The sequence below is a fragment of the Syngnathus scovelli genome, chromosome 3 (assembly GCF_024217435.2).
Source record: "Syngnathus scovelli strain Florida chromosome 3, RoL_Ssco_1.2, whole genome shotgun sequence".
Taxonomy (NCBI): Eukaryota; Metazoa; Chordata; class Actinopteri; order Syngnathiformes; family Syngnathidae; genus Syngnathus; species Syngnathus scovelli.
Genome location: NC_090849.1, coordinates 20,485,742 through 20,506,965, shown reverse-complemented (window position 1 = coordinate 20,506,965; position 21,224 = coordinate 20,485,742). Strand labels below are relative to the sequence as shown.

The 21,224-nt window shown below is 46.8% G+C and overlaps 2 protein-coding genes and 1 long non-coding RNA gene across 9 annotated transcripts in view; all 3 read right to left on the bottom strand.

Moving 5' to 3' along the window:
• LOC125994222 (uncharacterized) overlaps positions 1-1,817 on the bottom strand; it is a 56,271-nt gene extending 54,454 nt beyond the window's left edge. For 2 of the 3 annotated variants that reach the window (XR_007490525.2, XR_007490528.2), the window contains exon 1: positions 1,306-1,816. This is a non-coding gene — a long non-coding RNA (uncharacterized lncRNA). Of the gene's footprint in view, positions 1-1,305 lie in introns of all 3 variants that reach the window. The other variant, XR_007490526.2, reaches the window with a different exon arrangement.
• Positions 1-21,224, bottom strand: part of LOC125993954 (lymphocyte antigen 75-like) — a 278,014-nt gene that overhangs the window by 251,511 nt on the left and 5,279 nt on the right. For 3 of the 5 annotated variants that reach the window (XM_068650210.1, XM_068650212.1, XM_068650214.1), the window contains exons 11-38: positions 21,097-21,216; positions 20,918-21,022; positions 20,808-20,831; positions 20,222-20,424; positions 20,050-20,156; positions 19,771-19,883; positions 19,642-19,695; positions 19,415-19,570; positions 19,246-19,328; positions 18,797-18,908; positions 18,666-18,713; positions 18,433-18,600; positions 17,863-17,973; positions 17,667-17,774; positions 17,489-17,518; positions 16,738-16,940; positions 16,566-16,672; positions 16,341-16,453; positions 16,214-16,267; positions 15,989-16,144; positions 15,800-15,882; positions 15,551-15,662; positions 15,437-15,484; positions 15,214-15,381; positions 14,688-14,798; positions 14,498-14,605; positions 14,370-14,399; positions 13,813-14,015 (exon numbers count right to left, since the gene is read on the bottom strand). In XM_068650210.1, coding sequence (XP_068506311.1) covers positions 13,813-14,015; positions 14,370-14,399; positions 14,498-14,605; positions 14,688-14,798; positions 15,214-15,381; positions 15,437-15,484; positions 15,551-15,662; positions 15,800-15,882; positions 15,989-16,144; positions 16,214-16,267; positions 16,341-16,453; positions 16,566-16,672; positions 16,738-16,940; positions 17,489-17,518; positions 17,667-17,774; positions 17,863-17,973; positions 18,433-18,600; positions 18,666-18,713; positions 18,797-18,908; positions 19,246-19,328; positions 19,415-19,570; positions 19,642-19,695; positions 19,771-19,883; positions 20,050-20,156; positions 20,222-20,424; positions 20,808-20,831; positions 20,918-21,022; positions 21,097-21,216 — 3,038 coding nt within the window. The remainder of the gene's footprint in view (positions 1-13,812; positions 14,016-14,369; positions 14,400-14,497; positions 14,606-14,687; positions 14,799-15,213; positions 15,382-15,436; positions 15,485-15,550; positions 15,663-15,799; positions 15,883-15,988; positions 16,145-16,213; positions 16,268-16,340; positions 16,454-16,565; positions 16,673-16,737; positions 16,941-17,488; positions 17,519-17,666; positions 17,775-17,862; positions 17,974-18,432; positions 18,601-18,665; positions 18,714-18,796; positions 18,909-19,245; positions 19,329-19,414; positions 19,571-19,641; positions 19,696-19,770; positions 19,884-20,049; positions 20,157-20,221; positions 20,425-20,807; positions 20,832-20,917; positions 21,023-21,096; positions 21,217-21,224) is intronic. The other 2 variants (XM_068650213.1, XM_068650211.1) reach the window with 2 other exon arrangements.
• On the bottom strand, positions 8,185-12,411 carry LOC137840161 (uncharacterized). Its single transcript, XM_068650220.1, has 15 exons — positions 12,270-12,411; positions 11,755-11,880; positions 11,575-11,676; positions 11,273-11,501; positions 10,781-10,924; positions 10,492-10,626; positions 10,259-10,407; positions 10,062-10,182; positions 9,938-9,989; positions 9,801-9,867; positions 9,604-9,731; positions 9,484-9,533; positions 9,252-9,425; positions 9,009-9,160; positions 8,185-8,934 (listed from the first exon to the last, which is right to left on the bottom strand). The coding sequence occupies exons 2-15, from the start codon at positions 11,854-11,856 to the stop codon at positions 8,824-8,826; spliced, it is 1,716 nt and encodes a 571-aa protein (XP_068506321.1). The 5' UTR covers positions 11,857-11,880; positions 12,270-12,411; the 3' UTR covers positions 8,185-8,823.

Below are 21,224 nucleotides of genomic sequence, written 5' to 3'. Positions count from 1 at the left end.
TTTACTGTACTTGATCTACAAGGCCGTCCCAAAGCCCTCTACTGCCATCCGGTGGCCAAAACAGTCAAGTATCACTTGACTGGCAGAGCTGTACAGTAGCTTGTTTTTATAGTACGGACAAAAGACTATGGACTACAATCGATTAACCGGTTACTGATTAATTAATAAGACTGTGTTGTTTACCTATTGTACTGATTTGTGCTGTTACTTTTGTAACTGCTAATTTGGGTTTCAGTGCTGCGCTCTGGGGCCGTGTCAGACTTGTGTTGGCGTCCATGCATGTGCGGATTGGCATGCAGAACTAGTCTCTCTTTGTGTTGCTGCTTGGTGTGGTAGCATAGCAGTTGATTGAAGGTGTGGAATAATCGTAATTTGGAGGCAAATTCATTTACCTGCATCATATGTTTGCGAATGCAAACCTGTACGGCTAGAATGAATAAAAGACAATGAAAACATTGCTGTGAGAGAAAAACAAAGACCAACAGAAGACACGTGTCGACAAAGACCGACGGCAGACAAAAAGGACGCCCGGGCGGGAAAAGCCGACAGCCAAAAGCGAGGTGCTGAAGCGTTCATGCGAACCTCATCTCCGCACATTGTTGACAGCCTGTGACCTGCATCGTGCGTACACACAAGCACACATTCGTGGCATACAAATGTTGAACCAAAAAAAGCATGAACACACAAATAATAAAGAGCAAATATTTTGCACAGCAAAGCTGCAGGCACGCATGCTAATATTAGAGCGTTGCAGTCAACAATCTCCATTCTGCTGCATTTTGCCCACAGTCTCCACTCATACGTTTGTTGCCTCATTGTTACATTTTGTGGATGGCAAACAATATAAACACAGATGCTAATGTTAGCTTGCTCGGTCGCCATGTCTTATGGATTGAAATATAGTAGTTGTGCACTCCTCAGTCTCCACTTTGAAGATTTTGCCCACAGTCTCCTCTTGGATAAATTCGTTGTCTCATTGTTGAATACAAGGATGATACTCAAAAGCATGTGTTGGTTGTCATGTCTTACAACTGAAGTAATATACTTATATTTATTATACTCCTTATAAACATTCTGTAATTTTGCTGCAATATGCCCACAGTCCGCACTCAGATGCATTTGTTGCGTCACTATTGAATTTGCGCACGACAAAAAAAAAACAAAAAAAAACGCTATTGTCGGCTTCCTGAATTGCTTAAGAATACAGAATTGCAAGATAACAGCAAACAAACACAGACGCTCGCAGTCTCCCCTTTAGCACACTTTTCCCTTAGTCCCATCTGTGGAAAAAAGAATGCTCCTTACCTTGAAGTAAACAATTGAGACCCTGGTCTTCTTCAGGATTTAATTGTGTGTTCGGTTCCACGTGAAATTCAAGATGTCGTCGTTTGTTTCTGAGTAGCTTGGACCAAATGCAGCTTGGACCAGGGTTTAGTGAGGGTAAAGGTTGTTGGAGGAGAAGATGAGGGGAACCAGCAAGCAGGAACAGGCAGGAACAAACAAACAAACAAACAAACAAACAAACAAACAGGGGAGGCAAACTAGTAGAACGGGCTAACAGACGACAACGGGACTGACTGACCGACTGACAGGGCTGGCTAACAGAAACAGAACTGACAGGGCCAGAGTAACAGGACGAACCGACAAACTAACAAGAGAAAGAATAATAGGAGGAACCGAAAAACTAACAGAACAATCTAACAAGAGAATGACACGCAGATTGGACTTAAATACACGACAGGTAACGAGAGACAGGTGACGATTACACACATGATGGCGTAGGCACAGGAGGGGAGGGGCGAGTGCACAGACACGCGAACGGAAACCATGACAACACCGACACGCGAGGAAACAACCGGAGACAAGACGTGACAGTTTCTTTTACAGTTCCCCCATGGTACCGCCAGTCACGAAGCGGTGAGCTGCGGCCCTACTCAAGCCTTCAGGTGCCTTTCTGCTCGACTCCTCGCTCACGTAAGGACTCGAAAAGTTTCTTCAAATCGAAAAACAAATTTGTTCCAAAGTGTCCTTCTTCAAAATAAAAAAGATTTCTTCCCAATATTTCGTGGCTATTTTGTACTTTTTTTCCCCTCCCTTGGGACCTTCAGCACAAACGGACACTTTTCCAATTAGGGTTGTAAAAAAAAAAAAAATTTACGATATATATTTTAAACGGAAAAAAAACTGAATGAGCCCATAATAATTGTTATCGCTTGTCGCTCCCCTTCAAAGTGCTTTGCTTAATTATGAATACACACACACACACACACACACACACGCACACACAGTTTTGGTGAACAAACAAGCTTTGATCACAGTGTAACATTGTCAAAAGGGATCAGCCCTAATGCAAGTCTTATCATTAGTAGCTTTGCTTATTTAGGATTTTTTTTTTCAACACCGACTGACTGTCCAGGGCATCAATTATTATTATTATTTTTTCTCATAAAATTACAATAGTATCTGATAAAAAATATCCAACCCCCCAAAAATATCCTAAAAATAGCACTTTTACTCAAAACAATAAAACTGTCATCATTTTCTAGGGAAAACAAACAATAGAAGGCAACAAAACAAAGTTAACAAAAGTATTGCTTTTTTTTTTTTTCATGCCGAAGATTTTATTTTTGGTTTTTGCTAGCTTACTGTGAAAGCCGGCATTAGCGTCGACAGCTAATCAGCGGCGTCACTCGCTAATAGGCCAGAACAGACCTACACGCGCGTGCGCGCACACACACACCGCAAGGGACATAATTGGCTGTGATTGCACGGCACTCTCATGCTGATTGGCGACGTGTCGCGCGCGAGCGAAGAGACAACAACGAAGGCCAGCAGAAGCCTTAAAAGCGCCTTTATTAAGCTCAGGCTGTTTAGCACAGAATGCTTCTAATAATTAGCATCTGTGGTTGGACGTAACCACATGTACGGCCCGTTTTTCTGGTATCTCTACTTTGAACCAATGTTTGGTCGCTTGCCAAAAAAACTGACAATTCACTGTCTGTGCACTTCTTCCATTATCTAATATACCACAAGATGGCGCCAAAAGTCCAGCTGAAAACAAAAGTAGTGCTTTGGCATCATCTCTGTGCCATTAGGGGCGGAGCTTGTGTTGTGCATGTCGCTGCTACATGTGTAGAAGTAGCAGCCGCGAGACGGTCTACAATTACAGTGACAGCAATGCTAGTTTCCATTATCTTTTCTTGGGTTGGTAATATTCGATGTAGACTAGTGGACATTTGGTTTGCCGGGTGCATGTGGCCTCCCATTTGACAAAAGTTTCAATATGATTGGTTCATCCGGAAAACAGCCACGGTGTCCACAGAGGATGGGTGTGCACACTTATGCAACCACATTTTTCCTTGTTTGACGTTTTTATGTCAGTCAGTTCATGTTTACAGGTTAAATCTTACAATTATCGGTTTTTCAATCACAGCTGACTCTGAATGTAAATAGCTTTTTTTTTTCTTTTATTGTGTTTCATTAATTGCCGAGGTCAACAATTTTTTTTCAGTTGGATTTTAAATGGACCGTAATGATGCCGTGCAGCAGGGCACGCAAATCAAGTGGTTGGAGCGCGACACATGTCGGCGTGCGCGGAGTCATTTGAGAAAATGTCATGACATTTTGACCGAAGAGACGTTCTTCCTCCCACCGCTCGTCTACCAGAAGACGTCCACATCATTTATCCCCACATGCAAATGTCGTGTAGGCGGCGGGGAGAAGGCAGACGCATCACTGACTAGAAATATTCATTCTGTGTATATAATACCTACATTGGAATAACCACCGACGCGGCATAAAAGTCTGCAAAGTGAAGAATCAGCGTCATCAACTTACAGTGGTCACTTGACTTGCCAATCGATTGTTCCCATTGAAATCAAGCAAAATGCCCTAATAATAATAATAAATTATATTTATATTGCACTTTACATTCATTCATTTCACCCCCGCCCCCAAAAATGTTTAAGAATAAAACTAGCAGCCGTCTCAAGGTCAGTCTGGCACATTCTAGGAGTCCGTCAAAGATGAATCTGCCTCAGAAAAATTAAAACCAGCTGAAACCAGTTTGACTTGGTTTTTTTTTTTGGTCCAAAGACCAACTAAGTTTGGAAAAATTCAGCCCGAGAAGCCCCTTTCCACTCAGCCACAAGACATTTTGGTCGCCATGTCTATCGAGAGGAAATGCACAAAAGAAGTCTTGAGAAGTCCAACTTGAAGCACACACCTTTTTTTGTATACAAATTAAATAAATAAAGGTTTGAGAAAACACTATCAAAATGGTTGTTTTTTTGCCTAATTTCAAGAGACAACTTTAAAAAGTTAACTGACAACATTGCAAGAATACAGAAACGGGTTTGGCACTCATCACATAGCAACACTTTTTTTTCCCTTTTTTTGCCAAGAAAGCCATCCAAGCCCGCACTCTCTCGCACAAACCGAGGGCTGACTCACAGTTTGGGCGGGGGCGTCGAGTTTAGGTGTGAACATGCAAATGACAGGCGTGTACGCCGTCTGTTTTCTGGGCGCTATGAATAAAACATGGTAAATTGAAGCCCTCCCGAGGATTCCCATGGCATGCATTAACTGTCTGAGAATTAGGAGGCTTATTTAGACATTTTTACACTTTGTATTATGCTTTAATGACTTTGGGACAAAATGTCTCTTGAGGCTGATGCCAGTCGCTGTCGTGTGTGGTGGTCAACTCTAACCACTCTGGCAATGTTTACACATCAACCGCGGACAGATTTTTTTGTTTTTTTTAAACCATCTTACAAAATAGAAGTGGTAAAAAACGGAATTTTGAAAGGTAATTGAAATCTTTTGTACAAAAAGGGGCATTTTGGTAAAAGAAGGAGAAAAAAGTTGCATTACCGAGAAAAACAAATATATGAATCTAACGAATAAAACATTGAGGAAAAAAGAATCTTACGAATGTCAAAACCTTTTTAGAAAAAATGCAGAACATTTACAGGAATCAAGAAACTGGTACAATGAAGGTAATATGATACAAACTGGGTTGATTCCAAGGTTCTTTGAAAAGAGAACTTTTCTTGGAGGTTTTATCCAACTGATACCAAATTTGAAGTACAGCTACGAGACAGATGGCGAGTGGGCGTATCGTAGCGCCTTGCCCGAGGGCCTCGATTGAGTCCACTGCAAAGTAGAGAGTCAACACATTGCATTTAGCACCCATGCATTGTTGCGTTTATATCACATTTCAGGTCTCGCCCGGGCACTTGCGGTGACAAATGCACCGAGAATTTCGACACAGACAAGTGAGATCGCTGTTAAGGTCGACGGCGGTCTGACATTTAAGTCAAATGTAGGATGCAGTAAATCGCCTGGAACACAGACGCTTAAAGAGCGTGAGGAATATGAAACGTTGGCAAAAAAAAGTTTACAAGTCTAAATGGCGTCATGTGACGATTTAGACAGTGTGCGAAAGGTTGTGTGTGTGTGTGTGTGTGTGCGTGCGTGCGTGTGTGCATGTGTGTGCGTATTTGGCTGCAGGGAGACGCAGGTGCTGTGTTTGGGGCACTGTACCCCTCAGAGGTTGTTAAACCACCCAGGACCCAAAAGAACATTTGAAAAAACACACACAACACGCACACACACAACCTTTCCTCTCTATTTTTCTATTTTCATCACTAGTCACTACCCTCCCAGCATTTTTTCAACTTGACCCCGTTTTATCTATTTCTAAAAAATTACCCTATTTTCCCAATCTCCCTGCCAGGCCAAAACCGAGCCGTGTGCACGTACGACCATCTAGTGGCCAGTTTGCTGTACAGCAGCAAGAGCCAAACTGCTACCAGTGTTTTTTATGCAAAATGGACCTGTTGCGTACCGTCTTTTCACTCAATAAGTTCAGCTCATGAAAAGCAAAAATATTACATTACAATTTTAGTTTTGTGCAGTTTGTCACTGCACTGGTAATTCTACTGACTTTAACGAGGCAACAAATCGAGGCTCAAATCCAATTGGACAGCGTGCTCATCAGTAATGATTTAAAAGGTATTTTTTACTTAAAGCTGTGCAATAAGAGGAATAAGAGAAAATTACTTATGTTGCGAGTCCAAAGTTGCCTGAAACTAGAGGGAGGGGCCGAGTTGTTCCTTCCGACCAGCAGACACGTGACAGCACCACACAGCAATGGCGAACAAATTGAAAAATGACTTTGGACTCGTCCCACTCCTTTGGTTTGCTGCGGGCGAGTCGTCAGAACGTTCAAGGCTTCTTCCACAACGAAACGTTTGTTTAACAAGAGCATAAAGACATATAGTTGTTCACGAGTGGTCCAATTGATAATAACAACTAAAAAGTATGTACTTAGGGACAAAATTCCCCACATGAGATGTCTTGGAAAGTCTCGAGCGGCATGGCTGTGCGCTAAATAAATGTCTATAGAAAAAGAAATAACAGTTGAATAAATAATGCAAATTTTGAAAACAAAAGTGACATTTTCTTTCATTTTCACTGCAGGTCACAAAGGGGACCCAGTGTCATTTTTGTGGACGATCGTTATTCAACAACAAAAGCAGAAAACAAAAATCCACGGATGGACCGATAAGCCTTTCAACAAGAGGGCGCAGACACAAACAGCCACGGCGCTTGTTACACTTGCGTGAAGCTGGCCCCCTACCCCACGCAACGTTGAAGGAAAACTGATTATTTCGTTTGTGCCGTAAAAAAAAATCGTTTATGCTGCAACGGAATGTTTTAGTTAAGAGACTTTACTTTAAAGGTCATCCAGAGTCCACCCAGCGCCCCATCTGCTCCAAATGAACCCAAAATGGCTACCGCTCGTTTGTGCTCCAAAAACCTTCGTGCGTTTTCGTAGCTATTACACATTTCATTCCGATCGTGACGTCAACCCCACCCCCCCCCCTTTTACTGCCAAATGGACCCAAAATGGTACCGTTCGTTTGTGCTGGTTTGTGCCGTAAAAACGTTCGTTTTTGTAGATATTACACATTTAATTTCTAGCGATGACGTCACCGCATCGCGTCGCGTATTTCAAGCTCCTGGAATGCCACTGACGCAGGACGAACTTTAGCGAAATATGTTGCTTGAAATCTTCTACCTTGAAACTAGATCAAGCCCAAATAAGTACCAAGAAGTGCATGGATCGATGTGTCCTTTGTATTTCTTAGAAGTGTTCCCGTTTTGTTGCAAGTTAAAAAGTCGAGAGCAGGTGAGCATCCAAAACTTGTATGTTTGAAGAAGCAAAATGTCGCCATCTGTCAGTGGCTCAAGTCCACTGCATTAAGGATCCGTCGTCATCTGACACTCAAGGGCTTGGCAACCACAGAGGCTGTCAAAAAGAACGTTCTTTTATACTATATTGTGAGCTTATAATATTTATAGTATTGTTTGCCTGCAATTAAATCTTTATGATGTGACCATTTGTTATTTCTGCTTGCGTATGCTAAATGTATGTTTTAAGTTAGTTTGTTTCCCTTGTATTATGACGTATGAAGGTTTGTCCATTTCTAGGATTACCACTAGTGGTCTGTACAATCAAAAGCTTTCCAAAGAAAAAAACAAAAAAGAGGTACCACAGTGAGCATGAAAAAAACCACAGATGTATTTTATGTAGCCTATTTGCAATTTGGGTCAGTTCGGTTCAGTGCTTAAAAAATGCAGTGCACATCTTTGCATGAAACAGTCAGGGGTCATGATGCCATCAATATATTTCCATGGTTGTTATCTTGTGACTTTTTTTTTTTTTTTACATGACACTAGTGTGGTGGAATTTTGATATCTAGTGCTTGATTTGTGCAGTACATTAAGCGCAGGCTTTAGTGCCATCTCCCGCCATCGTGTGTGGGGTTTGCATGCGTAGGTTTCCTCCCACGTTTCAAAAACATTCATGATAGGCCGATTGACCGCGCCGGTCCTGCCACTGCCTGGCACCCAGCTGGAATAGGCTAGCCGCGTCCCTCGTGAGGATAAGGACTTTCAGGACAATGGATGGATTTCATGACGTGGATAGCAATAGAGTACATCTTTTTTTCCAAATTGTTACAAAGAGCAATGCAAAAATGCACCAAAATGGCGTCATGAGGAAGTCTCACTAATACTCGTACCTCGGGACTAATAAAGTATGATCAAATTGACCAGACATTCAAAATACCCTGTCCAAATCAGTAAAGTATTAAATGAGTTGACAGGTGACAGCAATTGTCTTTGTTATTTTATTATTTTTTTGGTCAAATAAACATGGTAAAACAACAGATGGAATAATAATGCATGGTAAATTCAACAATAAGTAAATGAAATAAATCAATTATGAAAATGCATGGTCAATCTAAGAGAATAATAACATGGTAAATTGAGTAAAATAATAATGCATGGTAAATCATAATATCACATGTTAAGTCAAGAAGAAGAAGAATGCATGGTAACTTAAACAGAATAATAACACATGGTTAATCTAACAAAAAGACTAATGCATGGTTCATCAATCATAATAATGCATGGTAAATTGAACAAAATAATGCATGGTAAATCGTAATATCACATGTTAATCAAGAAGAAGAATGCTTGGTACCTTAAACAGAATAATAACACATGGCAAATCTAACAAAAAGACTAATGCACGGTTAATCAATCATAATAATGCATGGTAAATTGAACATCACATGTTAAGTCAAGAAGAATGCATGGTAACTTAAACAGAATAATAACACATGGTAAATCTAACGAAAAGACTAATGCATGGTTAATCAATCATAATAATGCATGGTAAATCAATCGGTCAATCAAAATGCATGGCAAACCAAGCAGAATGATCATGCAAGGTTAATTGCATTCATATGATTACTCGCAACTTCCATTGGCGCTTTTTATATCCAGCGCATAACGCGCCGTGGGCATCTTACACACGTAGCCATTGAGTTGCATGCAGGACATCTTCTTCCATTTGCCAGACTGAAAGTCAGAATGAGATTGATTTTAAATCTAAACTCGTCTTCGGCGAGCGGGTCAATCTTTTCTGCACCTACCTGGCTCAAGGCGGCCACGCAATTGTCCATCACGCCGGTAGGTCTTCCCGGAGCAGCCCAGTTGGTGAAGGTCGGCACCTTCTGGCTGTCCGACCACACGTATCTGCCGCGATTGACCAGGTCGTTCAGTCCGGTCCACGTGTCTCCAGGAGCTGCAGAGGAAAAACGGCAAGAGAGCTCTCATTCGCTTTCCAGATATGGCAGATATCGAGCAGATTCGAGCGACGCTTAGCGCACACGCACCAAGCTTCATGAGGTCCTGCAGCCAATCCCACTCAGCCTCAGAGCGAAAGGACACCAGATTGGCATCGAGACCCCAGCAGGAGTGTCGAGCGCTGTACCACGTCTTCTTCGTGTCAAAATGTTTGTAGCAGAAGTCCGCAAACTCCTCCCAGTCAGGTCCCAAGCATCTCGGCTCTGCGTGCAAGATGGCGTCACGTGAAGAAATGCTTTCTATTCTGGACATTCGACTCACCCGTGTCAGCAAAAGTGAAAGACGGAGACGGATCCCATCTGTCAACATATCTGCAGACAGTAAAGTGAGAATGAGCCGGGCGTCTTTAAGTGGACTCGCCAGTGAATGCGGCGCACTCACACTTTCGAGACGATTCCGTTACAGGTGGAGCCGTTGTAGGCTTTCTGTGGCAGTCCCTTCAGCAAAGTCACATCTCCTCCAATCTCAATGACGCCCGAGTGAATAGCAGCCGCGCAGATGTTCGAGTCCTGCACCCAGAGAATCTCTCAGACATAGAACAAGAACTCCGCTTGCAGGTCGTGCGGTAGTTAACATACCTGTTTGTAGAGCCGTGTTCCGTAGACCTTGTAGCCGGCTTGGGCGCAGCCCAGTGGGCACCGGACCCTGCAGAAGACATTCGCTGAGTGAGGAGGAGGCCTTTTTGGCAAGAAACGTCATACCAAGTCTGACTCACGTCATTGAACCGTTGAGGCCGAGGTCGGTGGCTGTGCTGTTGCATAAGATGTCTGTGGGTCAAAAGGGAAAATCAAAGCTCATTTCTTGCTAGTTTCTCACTGCACTCCAAACGTCGTACTCACTGCGAGCGCTGTCGTCAGACGTGCACCCTAAGACGTCAAAGCGTAGGCCCAAAAACATTGGCAGGAGGCGAACATACTGGGCGAACACGGGCCTGGTTAGTAGATAAGTCCCCACAGAAGGCTGGAAACAAAACGCACGCGTTTGCAATGAATGACAACAGCCTGGACGACAAAGTCGAGAGTCAGCGACCGCTCACCTGTACTGGGTGGCGATACCAAGTCACTTCGTCAATACTGAACTGCATCCCAAATACACTGGAACTTTGAAATTGGTATGTACAGCTCTGGGTCTTGACGCCTGTCACCTTGAAGTTCTGACCGAGGTTCACCTGGATCCAGCTGTCGACTGAGGGCGGAAGGCATTCCATCAGGATACCAAACTACCAGCAACGACGACGGACGGAGAGCTGTGGGGGGTTTTTTTACATACAGATTTTGGACGATTTCCAGCAATCGCTGCCCCCCAGACGCGCTTTGTGAGGTTCGGCATTGATCGCAGAGGAAGAGTCTGAAAAAGAAGAGTCTGGGATTCTCCCGTCAGCGATGCCCAGACTATCATGACACACTGAGGAAAGACAAAAAAAAAACAATGTGGAAGGAACGCTCGCTCATTCATTCTCATGTCTGGTCACCCGTTCCTAGCCGACACTATCTGGGGATCCGCTGGATTCTTTCCTTGGCACATCATCCATCGGCAAGTGTCAGGATGTGAAGCCCACCTTTCTTCTCGCAGCTGTAGACAATGTGGAGGTATTTGGAGACACCAGGGCAGGAGTCCGTATCCGTAAGGTAAATGGGGCAAATCTGATAGTTGTCACACAATCCTCTCAAGTGACGGAGAGCCCCTTCCACCCTGCAGTCATCTGCAAGTGACAACACGCCACCATTTCACACGCATTTTATTTGCACACTTACATACTGACTTCAACTTGTCACAGGACGTAGGGGATTTTAATGGTTGATGACTATTAGAAAAAGAGGAATCCAAAAAGCGCCTGGCTTAGCTCTTTTTCAACGTTTTGTATTTTTATTCAAAGAAAAAGTCAAGTAAACACCTTCTATTGCCATCGCTCACACGGCCATTCATGTTGATATTGAGTTATACGTTACAAACGAGTTACCGCCAACGCTGACGGCGTGTGAAAACCTCGTGACAGAAACGGCTCCAGGACAGCGAGCCAAAAACAACGATGCCACTGGAGGATTCTTACCGCGTGATCCGCCGCCACTCGGACAGACGTCGCTACGCTTCCGTCCATGGAAAGCCGACCGTATGCGGATGACTCTTTCATCGGGACAATCAAGGGTTTTCCAATCGCCTTGGCAGAGAAGTTCCTCCTTGTAGCCTGTGAGAGCACAACCGTTGACTTCTCTCCGTCTTTTTTTACAGAGACGTTGAAGGCGACTTACCGTCATGTGGCGGCAGCTGATGTGTCTTTCCTAGAAGCGGGAACCAGAACGTGGATGTCGACACGTGACGACGGTCCACCGCGAGGCGTCACATCTCACTTACCTCTTTTCTTGCAGACGTAGTCTCTCTTCTCGTCGCACTTGTCGCGCTTCCAGTCGCCGCTGCCAGTGAGCAAGGAAAGGCATTTCCCCCCTTCAGCGACACCTGGAGGGAGGGAGGCAAACAAGATCTGAGCGCTCATCCGTTCCTCCAAAGTGCAGCTGACAACCGCCTCAGCCCGACCTGCACTCGAGTGGAGGTAAGAGAAGGGGGATCCGTCGGTCCACTTGTCACCGTCACCCTTGATGGAGGCGTCGGCCCCCAACCACAGTGAGACGTCATCATTCATCCCCAGAAACTTGGCGATATCTTTGGATCCCAAGGAGAACATGCAAGATGATTGCAAAACGACTCACACTTGACTCTACAACTTGATGGGTGCAGCACAGCCGTGACAAAGCGCTAACAATACTGCAACAAAGAGTGAAACAACAAAAAAATACAACCAAGCAACGCTGGCCATATCTCGCTCGGGTTTATCAGGTTTTGAGTTGGAAAGGAAGGCGTAGCAGGAAAAAAAGGTTTTTATCAAAGAATTGGCAAATTCATGGCCAGCCTTCCGCGTATCAAGACCACATACAAAGACATGACGCCTTTTTCGATTTACTTTAGCTTCTATTTCTCGTTTGCTTCATGTTGGAAAATAAGAATTTATCCACTTGTTTGTGGCCAATATATTTTAATTCATGGCCCCCTACCGCGCACGAAGCGCTGCTCGAGCGAATCGGCGATGCTGAGCAAGTTCCCTTGGCGGCCTTTGCAGTCGGCTTGCGCCTCCTGCCAGGTCTTGGTGGGCTGGCGGATCATCAGGTAGCAGAAGTCACCCTCGGGGTAGTCCAGCCACCAGCCGCATTTGTCAGTCCAGCCTGCGAGATAGACGGCGCAGGAAGGCAAAACAGCATAAGACAGCGTATAAGACGGCGGCAGTGCAAGACACCTACCCTGTTGGCTGACTAATGGTGGCAGCTGTCGAGGCCCTCCACGCTTGGCTGCATGGTAAAGGAGGACGAATGAGCAAGTGCATGAAGGAGCGCTCGGGAGGGACATTTTTGCACCTGTTTTGCAGACAAACGGCCGCTTCGTTGTGCAGGGGCTGCCGCCGATCTTCCCAACAGAATTTGGGAATGCGCAGTCCCCCGTGGTGTCACCTTGCCACTCGGCGTAGTCCTGCGGACGACATGAGGGTGTTGGACTCTCGGCTTCCCAACGCCCTTCCTCCGCGCAATTGTTGTGCTCAAATTTCAACTTTCCCAACCTAGCTCACGCAGAATGACTTCCAAAGTCCTTCAGCAATTTACTTACAAAAGTTGTTCCGTCACTATACTCATAGTTGTTGCTTTTCTTCTTCAGTCCCAGCCAAGAATACGAAACGCTTTGCGAGTGATCTTGAGGAAAGGAAGGACAACAAGAGCTTCAGGGCAAGAAGAGCTTCGGCTAAATGACAGCAGCTTTGTGGGACCGATGACTGGGGCGGTTCGTCTTAGCGCTCACCAAACACGAATTGAGCTTCTTGCCACGAGTGGACGCTAGCCAGGTGGCCTCTCTGGGCAACACAGAACTTCTCGGCATCCTCCCAATCTTTGTACAGCTTCGAGTAAAAGTAGCAATGATCGCCATACAGCAGGTTGCCATTGTCGCAGGTGGAAGCTGAGGCCACAATGGAGAACATTGAGGAGGAAACCATGACCACATGGTTAAAGTGCATATAAGCGTGCTGCAACTCACTCTTCACGACAGCAAGACCACTTTTGGGGGAACACGTCTGTCCCTCCAGGCAGCCTGCAAAAAAAGAAGACTGTTTACGCCTTTCAACGGCAACGTGGCCGCAGACGTGCAGGCTTACTCAGCGGCCGTTTGCACATGTAAGCCAACGAGGAATCACAGGAGCCAGACCTCCACTTGCCGGGCTCACCCCTTCCCCCTTGGTTGACGTAGGCGCAGGACGCAACGTTGGCGCTGTCGGTAGATTAAAAAAAAAAAAGGAACAGTGGTCCTTCTCAAAATTGGTTCCAGAACCTTTACGTGTCTCCACCTGACAACAGCATGCAAAGTTGTTACATCTTACCTTTTAAGTTGATTTGAGGCCCAGTTGGTGTGTGTCGTTGTCTCGCCATCAGACCAGGTAAGATTCTGGCTCCCGCCTTCAAAGCGACACCAGAGATCGTCGCATTTCTGGGAAGCAAAAAAAAAAAGTCCCACTTGACGCTGCAGAGTCCACGACTGCTTGCGCTTCCGTCTCACCTGGTTGGAGAGTCCCAGCCAGAAGCGGGTGTCCTCGCCCATGGTGTCCTTCACAAAGTCCTCCTCGGCCGAGGAGGTGACGGAGAGCAGGTTGCCGCCCACCCACACGCAGTGGTGCCAGGCGCCCAGCCAACCGTTGGGCTCCTCCACCTTCTTGTAGCAGTTGGTGCCATGCTCGAGCCACCCGGGAACACACTTGCTGGCTGAGGGCACAATTTGGGCAACAGATCAGAGCGCACTCCTGTTTTTGCTCTTCAGTCCACCATTTTGAGCTAAGGGCAATTTGCAGGTCGCGGTTGGCCAAAACTTGTCTCGCACATGTTCTCAGCCAAATTGGAAGATCCGGGACTCGACTTGTTAGGTTAGCCCTATGGCATCAGAGACGTTTACAATTTGAAATGATCCCTAAAAATAAAAAATCACCTTTATAAAGCACGCTTGTAAAACAAACATCGCCACATGCGAGTCAACGCGAAAAACATTCAAGTACATTTGCGTACTTAATAAAATAAGAAAAATTCCACAGAATTTGTGACCAATTTTGTCAGGCTACTTACCGTCAGAAGACAGTGAAAGCTCTGCCACTCCTGCAAGAGGAAAGGCAAAGACAGGGCAAAGACGGACGTCAGGGCAAAGACGGACGTAATGCACGATGACGGCCAGCGGAGCATCACAACATACTCACCTTTTTTCATCTTCTTGCAGACGTAGCATTTCTTCTTGTCGCACGTGTCGTGCTTCCAGACGCCGCTGTCAGTGGATAAGGAAAGACACTTCCCCCCTTTGGCGTCACCTGGAGGGAGGGAGAGAAGATCTCAGCGCTCCGCCGTTCATCCAAAGTGCAGCCGATAAGTCAGACATGCTTTCAGACCGACCTGCACTCGAGTGGATGTACGTGAACGGGGATCCGTCAGTCCATTGGGCGTCATGTTCCGTGGTGGAGACATCGGCGCCCAACCACAGAGAGGGCAGAGACATGACGTAATCTGTGGACCCAAGGCAAAGGTTGAACAGGATCTAATAATAATAAGTTATATTTCTAACGCACTTTACATTCGGAGGAATCTCAAAATGCTACATCGCAAGTAAAAACAAGAAAACAAAGCAAGGACAAGTATAACACAACTGGACGACAACTAGGATATGAGAACAGGAATTACGGAAATGCTAGAGTAAAGAGGTGAGTTTTAAGTCCGGTTTTGAAAGTCAGTGGATTGGGGTGCTCTTAGGTGGATCTTCCAGAGATACGCTTTACAGACCCGCTCATTGAGCCCATGAGGCGCATTTTGGAAAGACACCATTCATTCGTTTGTTCGATTGATTCATTCACTCATCCATTCGTACGTCCATCCATTCATTCATTCATTTATTCAGTCGTGACACCAACAAATGGCCGCCTACCATGTACAAAGGTCTGCTCATGGTCGTCGGTGATGCTGAGCAGGTTCCCGTGGAGGCGTTGGCAGTCGGCTTGCGCCTCCTTCCAGGTCTTGGTGGGCTGGCGGATCATCAGGTAGCAGAAGTTGTTGGTTGGGTCGTTCAGCCACCAGTCGCATGTGTCAGTCCATCCTGCGAGCCAGATGGCGTAAGACAGCGCAAGACAGCGGCAGTGCGGGACACCTACCCAGTTGGCCGACTAATGGTGGCAGCTGTGGAGGCCCCTCGCGCTTGGCTGCATGGCAAAGGAGGGCGAATGAGCAAGTGCATGATGGAGCGCTCAGGAGGGACATTTTTGCACCTGTTTTGCAGACAAATGGCCGCTTCATTGTGCAGGGGCTGCCGCCGATCTTCCCAACAGAATTTGGGAATGCGCAGTCCCCCGTGGGGTCATCTTGCCACTCGGCGTAGTCCTGCGGACGACATGAGGGTGTTGGACTCTCGGCTTCCCAACGCCCTTCCTCCGCGCAATTGTTGTGCTCAAATTTCAACTTTCCCAACCTAGCTCGCTCAGAATGACTTTTCCAAAGTCCATCAGCAATTTACTTACAAAAGTTGTTCCATCACTATACTCATAGTTGTTGCTTTTCTTCTTCAGTCCCAGCCAAGAATACGAAACGCTTTGCGAGTGATCTTGAGGAAAGGAAGGACAACAACAGCTTCAGGGCAAGAAGAGCTTCAGCTAAATGATGGCAGCTTTGTGGGACCGACGACTGCGGCGGTTCGTCTTAGCGCTCACCAAACACGAATTGAGCCTCTTGCTGTGAGTGGACGCTAGCCAGGTGGCCTCTCTGGGCAACACAGAACTTCTCGGCATCCTCCCAATCTTTGTGCAGCTTCGAGTAAAAGTAGCAATGATCGCCATACAGTAGGTTGCCATTGTCGCAGGTGGAAGCTGAGGCCACGATGGAGAACATTGAGGAGGAAAGATGGTTAAAGTGCAAATAAGCGTGCTGCAACTCACTCTTCACGACAGCAAGACCACTTTTGGGGGAACACGTCCGTCCCTCCGGGCAGCCTGCAAAAGAAAAAAAAGAAAAAGCCCGTTTGCGCCTTTCAACGGCAACGTGACCGCAGACGTGCAGGCTTACTCAGCGGCCGTTTGCACATGTAGGCCAACGAGGAATCACAGGAGCCAGACATCCACTCGCCGGGCTGACCCCTTCCCCCCTGGTTGACGTAGGCGCAGGACGCAACGTCGGCGCTGTCGGTAGATTAAAAAACAAAAAGGAATTTTCCTTGAGTGCTCATTCTCAAAATTGGTTCCAGAACCTTTACGCGTGTCCGCCTGACCAGAACAAGTTGTTACATCTTACCTTTCGTCTTGATTTGGGGCCCAGTTGGTGTGTGTCGTATTCTCGCCATCTGACCAGGTCAGATTCTGGCTCCCGCCTTCAAAGCGACACCAGACGTCGTCGCATTTCTGGGTGGGAAAAAAGAAAACGGTTCCAGTTGTTGCCGCAGAGTCCACTGCCGCTTCCGTCTCACCTGGTTGGAGAGTCCCAGCCAGAAGCGGGTGTCCTTGCCCATGGTGTCCTTCACAAAGTCCTCCTCGGCCGAGGTGGTGATGGAGAGCAGGTCGCCGCCCTCCCAGACGCAGTGGTGCCAGGCCCCCAGCCAACCGTTGGGCTCCTCCACCTTCTTGTAGCAGTCGGTGCCGTGCGCGAGCCACCCGGGAGCACACTTGCTGGCTGAGGGCACAATTTGGGCAACAGATCAGAGCACACTCCTGTTTTTGCTCTTCAGTCCACCATTTTGAGCTAAGGGCAATTTGCAGGTCGCGGTTGGCCAAAACTTGTCTCGCACATGTTTTCAGGCAAATTGGAAGATCCGGGACTCGACTTCCCGATCGAGATTGTTTTGATCTGTTACAGACTAAAAACAATGTTAATAATAAAGTTATTCTTTATTGTAAGTTGATCTTTTTTATTTATATTTCGTTTGCTTTAATGTTACTAACATGGAGGGGGCGCAAAATGTTTTCTTCTCCCTGGGGGGGGGGCATCACAGAAAATAATTGAGAAGCACTGGGTTAGCCCTATAGCATCAGAGACGTTTACAATTTGAAATGTTCCCTACAAAAAAAAAAAAAAAAAAAAAATCACCTTTATAAAGCACGCTTGTGAAACAAACATCGCCACATGCGAGTCAACGCGAAAAACATTCAAGTACATTTGCGGACTTAATAAAATAAGAAAAATTGCACATAAGTTGTGACTAATTTTGTCGGGCTGCTTACCGTCAGAAGACAGCGAAAGTTCTGCCACTCCTGCAAGAGGAAAGGCAAAGACGGACGTCAGGGCAAAGACTGACGTCAGGGCACAGACGGGGCAAAGACGGCCGTCAGGGCACAGACGGACGTCAAGGCACAAACGGACGTCAATGCGCGATGACGGCCAGCAGAGCATACAACTTACCTTTTTTCATCTTCTTGCAGACGTAGCTTCTCTTCTTGTCGCACGTGTCGTGCTTCCAGACGCCGTTGGCAGTGAATAAGGAAAGACACTTGTCCTCTCCGGGGTCACCTGGAGGGAGGGAGGGAGACAAGAGCTCAGCGCTCCGCCGTTCATCCAAAGTGCAGCCGATAAGCATCAGACATGCTTTCAGACCGACCTGCACTCGAGTGGATGTAAGTGAACGGGGATCCGTCAGTCCATTGGGCGTCATTTTCCTTGGTGGAGACATCGGCGCCCAACCACAGAGAGGGCAGAGACATGACGTAACCTGCGGACCCAAGGCAAAGGTGAAACAGGATCTAATAATAATAAATTATATTTCTAACGCACGTTACATTCGGAGGAATCTCAAAGTGCTACATTGCAAGTAAAAACAAGAAAACAAAGCAAGGACAAGTATAAAACAACTGGACGACAACTAGGATATGAGAACAGGAATTACGGAAATGCTAGAGTAAAGACGTGAGTTTTAAGTCCGGTTTTGAAAGTCAGTGGATTGGGGTGCTCTTAGGTGGATCTTCCAGAGATACGCTTTACTGACCCGCTCATTGAGCCCATGAAGCGCATTTTGGAACGACACCATTCATTCGTTTGTTCGATTGATTCATTCAGTCATCCATTCGTACATTCATCCGTCCGTCCGTCCGTCCGTCCATCCATCCATCCATCCATCCATCCACTCATCCACTCATCCATTCATTCGTGACACCAACAAATGGCCGCCTACCATGTACAAAGGTCTGCTCATGGTCGTCGGTGATGCTGAGCAGGTTCCCGTGGAGGCGTTGGCAGTCGGCTTGTGCCTCCTTCCAGGTCTTGGTGGGCTGGCGGATCATCAGGTAGCAGAAGTCGTTGGTTGGGTCGTTCAGCCACCAGCCGCATGTGTCAGTCCATTCTGCGAGCCAGACGGCATCAGATGGCGCAAGACAGTGTAAGCCGGCGGCAGTGCCGGACACCTACCCGGTTGGCCGACTAGTGCTGGCAGCTGTGGAAGCCCTCCGTGCTGGGCTGTAGGGGAAGAGGGGGGGGGTTACAAATATGAGCAAATGCTTGATATGTGCAGAAGGAGCGCTCGGAAGGGGCGTTCGCACCTCTTTTGCAGACAAATGGCCGCTTCGTTGTGCAGGAGCTGGCACTCAACTCCCCATCAGAACTTGGGAATGCGCAGTCCCCCTTGGTGTCATTTTTCCAGTCGTCGTAGTCCTGCAGACGACATGAGGATGTTGGACTCTACTCGGCTTCCCAACGCCCTTCATCGGCAATCGCTCACTCGCGCCCAAGTTTTGCTAATTTCCCTTCTAAAACAATCCAAAATTTGAAGCCTCGAGCAGCATTTCTCCTATGCCCACTTTGATTTTTATCCTACACAAATTTGGACTTTGTCAAGTTTATTTGTATAGCGCTAAATCACAAACAGCCTCAAAGGGCTTCACATAGACAAAAATTGACAATTATTTTCAAAGCATCCCCTGATCTTAAGCTCCCGAGCTTTGCCAGCTCAGTTGTTGAAAAATGACTTTCTCAAAGACATTTCACTTACATAAGTTGTTCCGTCACTCCACTCGTAGTCGTCGTCCTCCTTCTTGAGTCCCACGAAAACAGATTGTGAGGTCTGCGAGTGATCTTGAGGAAAAGAAGGAGAACACGAGCTTCAGGGCAAGAAGAGCTTCAGTCAAATGACGACTGCGGCGGTTCCCATTGGTGCTCACCAGACACAAATTGGGCCTCCTCCTTGGAGTGGACGCTAGCCAGGTGGCCTTCCCGGGAACGACAGAACTTCTCGGCATCGTCAAAGGTTTTTTCCGTCTTCTCGTAACGATAACAATAATCGCCATAGTGGAAGGTGTTGCCCTGGCAGTCGGAGGCTGGGGCCACAAAGAAAAACATGACCATGACAAGATGGACGACAAGTGCAAATAAGTGTGCTGCAACTCACTCTTCACTACAGCAGGACCCCTTTTGAGGGAACACGTCTGTCCCTTCGGGCAGCCTGCAAAAAAAAAAAAAAAAAAAAGGACCGTTTGCACCTTTCAACGGCAACGTGACCGCCGACGTGCAGGCTTACTCAGCGGCCGTTTGCACATGTAGGCCAACGAGGAACGACAGGAGCCAGACCTCCACTTCCCGGGCTCACCGCTTCCCCCTTGGTTGACGTAGGCGCAGGACGCAACGTCGGCACTGTCGAGAGGACCAAAAATAAAAGAAAAATATCAAAAATAATAAAAATATTTAAAAAAAAAGGAATTATTTTCCTGTGTTTTTTCCCTTTCCCCAAGTGGCCGTTTTTTAAAATTGGCTCCAGAACCTCCGCCTGACAACAGCATGCCAAGTTGTTACGTCTTACCTTTTGAGTTGATTTGAGGCCCAGTTGGTGTATGTCGTTGTCTGGTTATCAGACCAGGTCAGATTCTGGCTCCCGCCTTCAAAGCGACACCAGACCTTGCCGCATTTCTGTGGGGGGAAAAGAACAACAGTCCCAGTTGTCGCTGCAGAGTCCACTGCTGCTTCCGTCTCACCTGGTTGGAGAGTCCCAGCCAGAAGCGGGTGTCCTCGCCCATGGTGCGCTTCACAAAGTCCTCCTCGGCCGAGGAGGTGATGGAGAGCAGGTTGCCGCCCACCCAGACGCAGTGGTGCCAGGCCCCCAGCCAACCGTTGGGAATCATCTCCTTCTTGTAGCAGCTGGAGTCGTGCGCGAGCCACCCGGGAAGACACTTGTTGGCTAAAGGCACAATTTGGGGATTAGGCGGACAGATCAGAGCACACTCCTGTTTTTGCCCTTCAGTCCACCATTTTGAGCAAAGGGCAATTTGCGGGTCACGGTTGGCCAAATCTACATTTTCTCGGGCAAATTGGAAGATCCGGGACTCGACTTGGTTAGCTTAGCCCAATGGCATCAGAAACGTTTACATTTTTAAAGGATTCCGGAAAATTCAGAAACAACCACGGCTGCGTACAAAGTGCCGCTGTACAAGTTAAGACGATGCAAAACAAACATTCAACACGTGTCTGATTGCTTCATAAAAATGAAAAAGCACACAATTTGTTGGTTGGCATGGTGTGACTCCAGGATCATTGTTTTCGACACAGTCAAAGGCGACTTACAGTCAGGAGCCGGCGTAGCCTTTACTGCAAGAGGAAAGGAAGAGAGACATCAAGGCACAGACAGACGTCAAGGGGCGATGACAAACAGTCGGTGGGGCGTTGCCTCTCACCATTTCCTATTTTCTTGCAGACGTAACCTCTCTTGTTTTTGCACGAGTCGTACTTCCAGTCGCCGGTGCCAGTGAGGAAGGAAAGACAATTGCCATCGAAGGTACCTGGAGGGCGGGAGAGAAGATCTCAGTGCTCTTACATTCCTCCAAAATGCAGCAGACAACCGTCTCCAACAAACCTATAGTCGAGTGGACGTATTCGATCAGGGATTCGTCAGCCCACTTGCTGCCTTTGGCACTGACGTCGACATTGGCGCCCAACCACAGAGGGGATGCATTGGTCAGACCCTTGACGTAACCTGTAGCG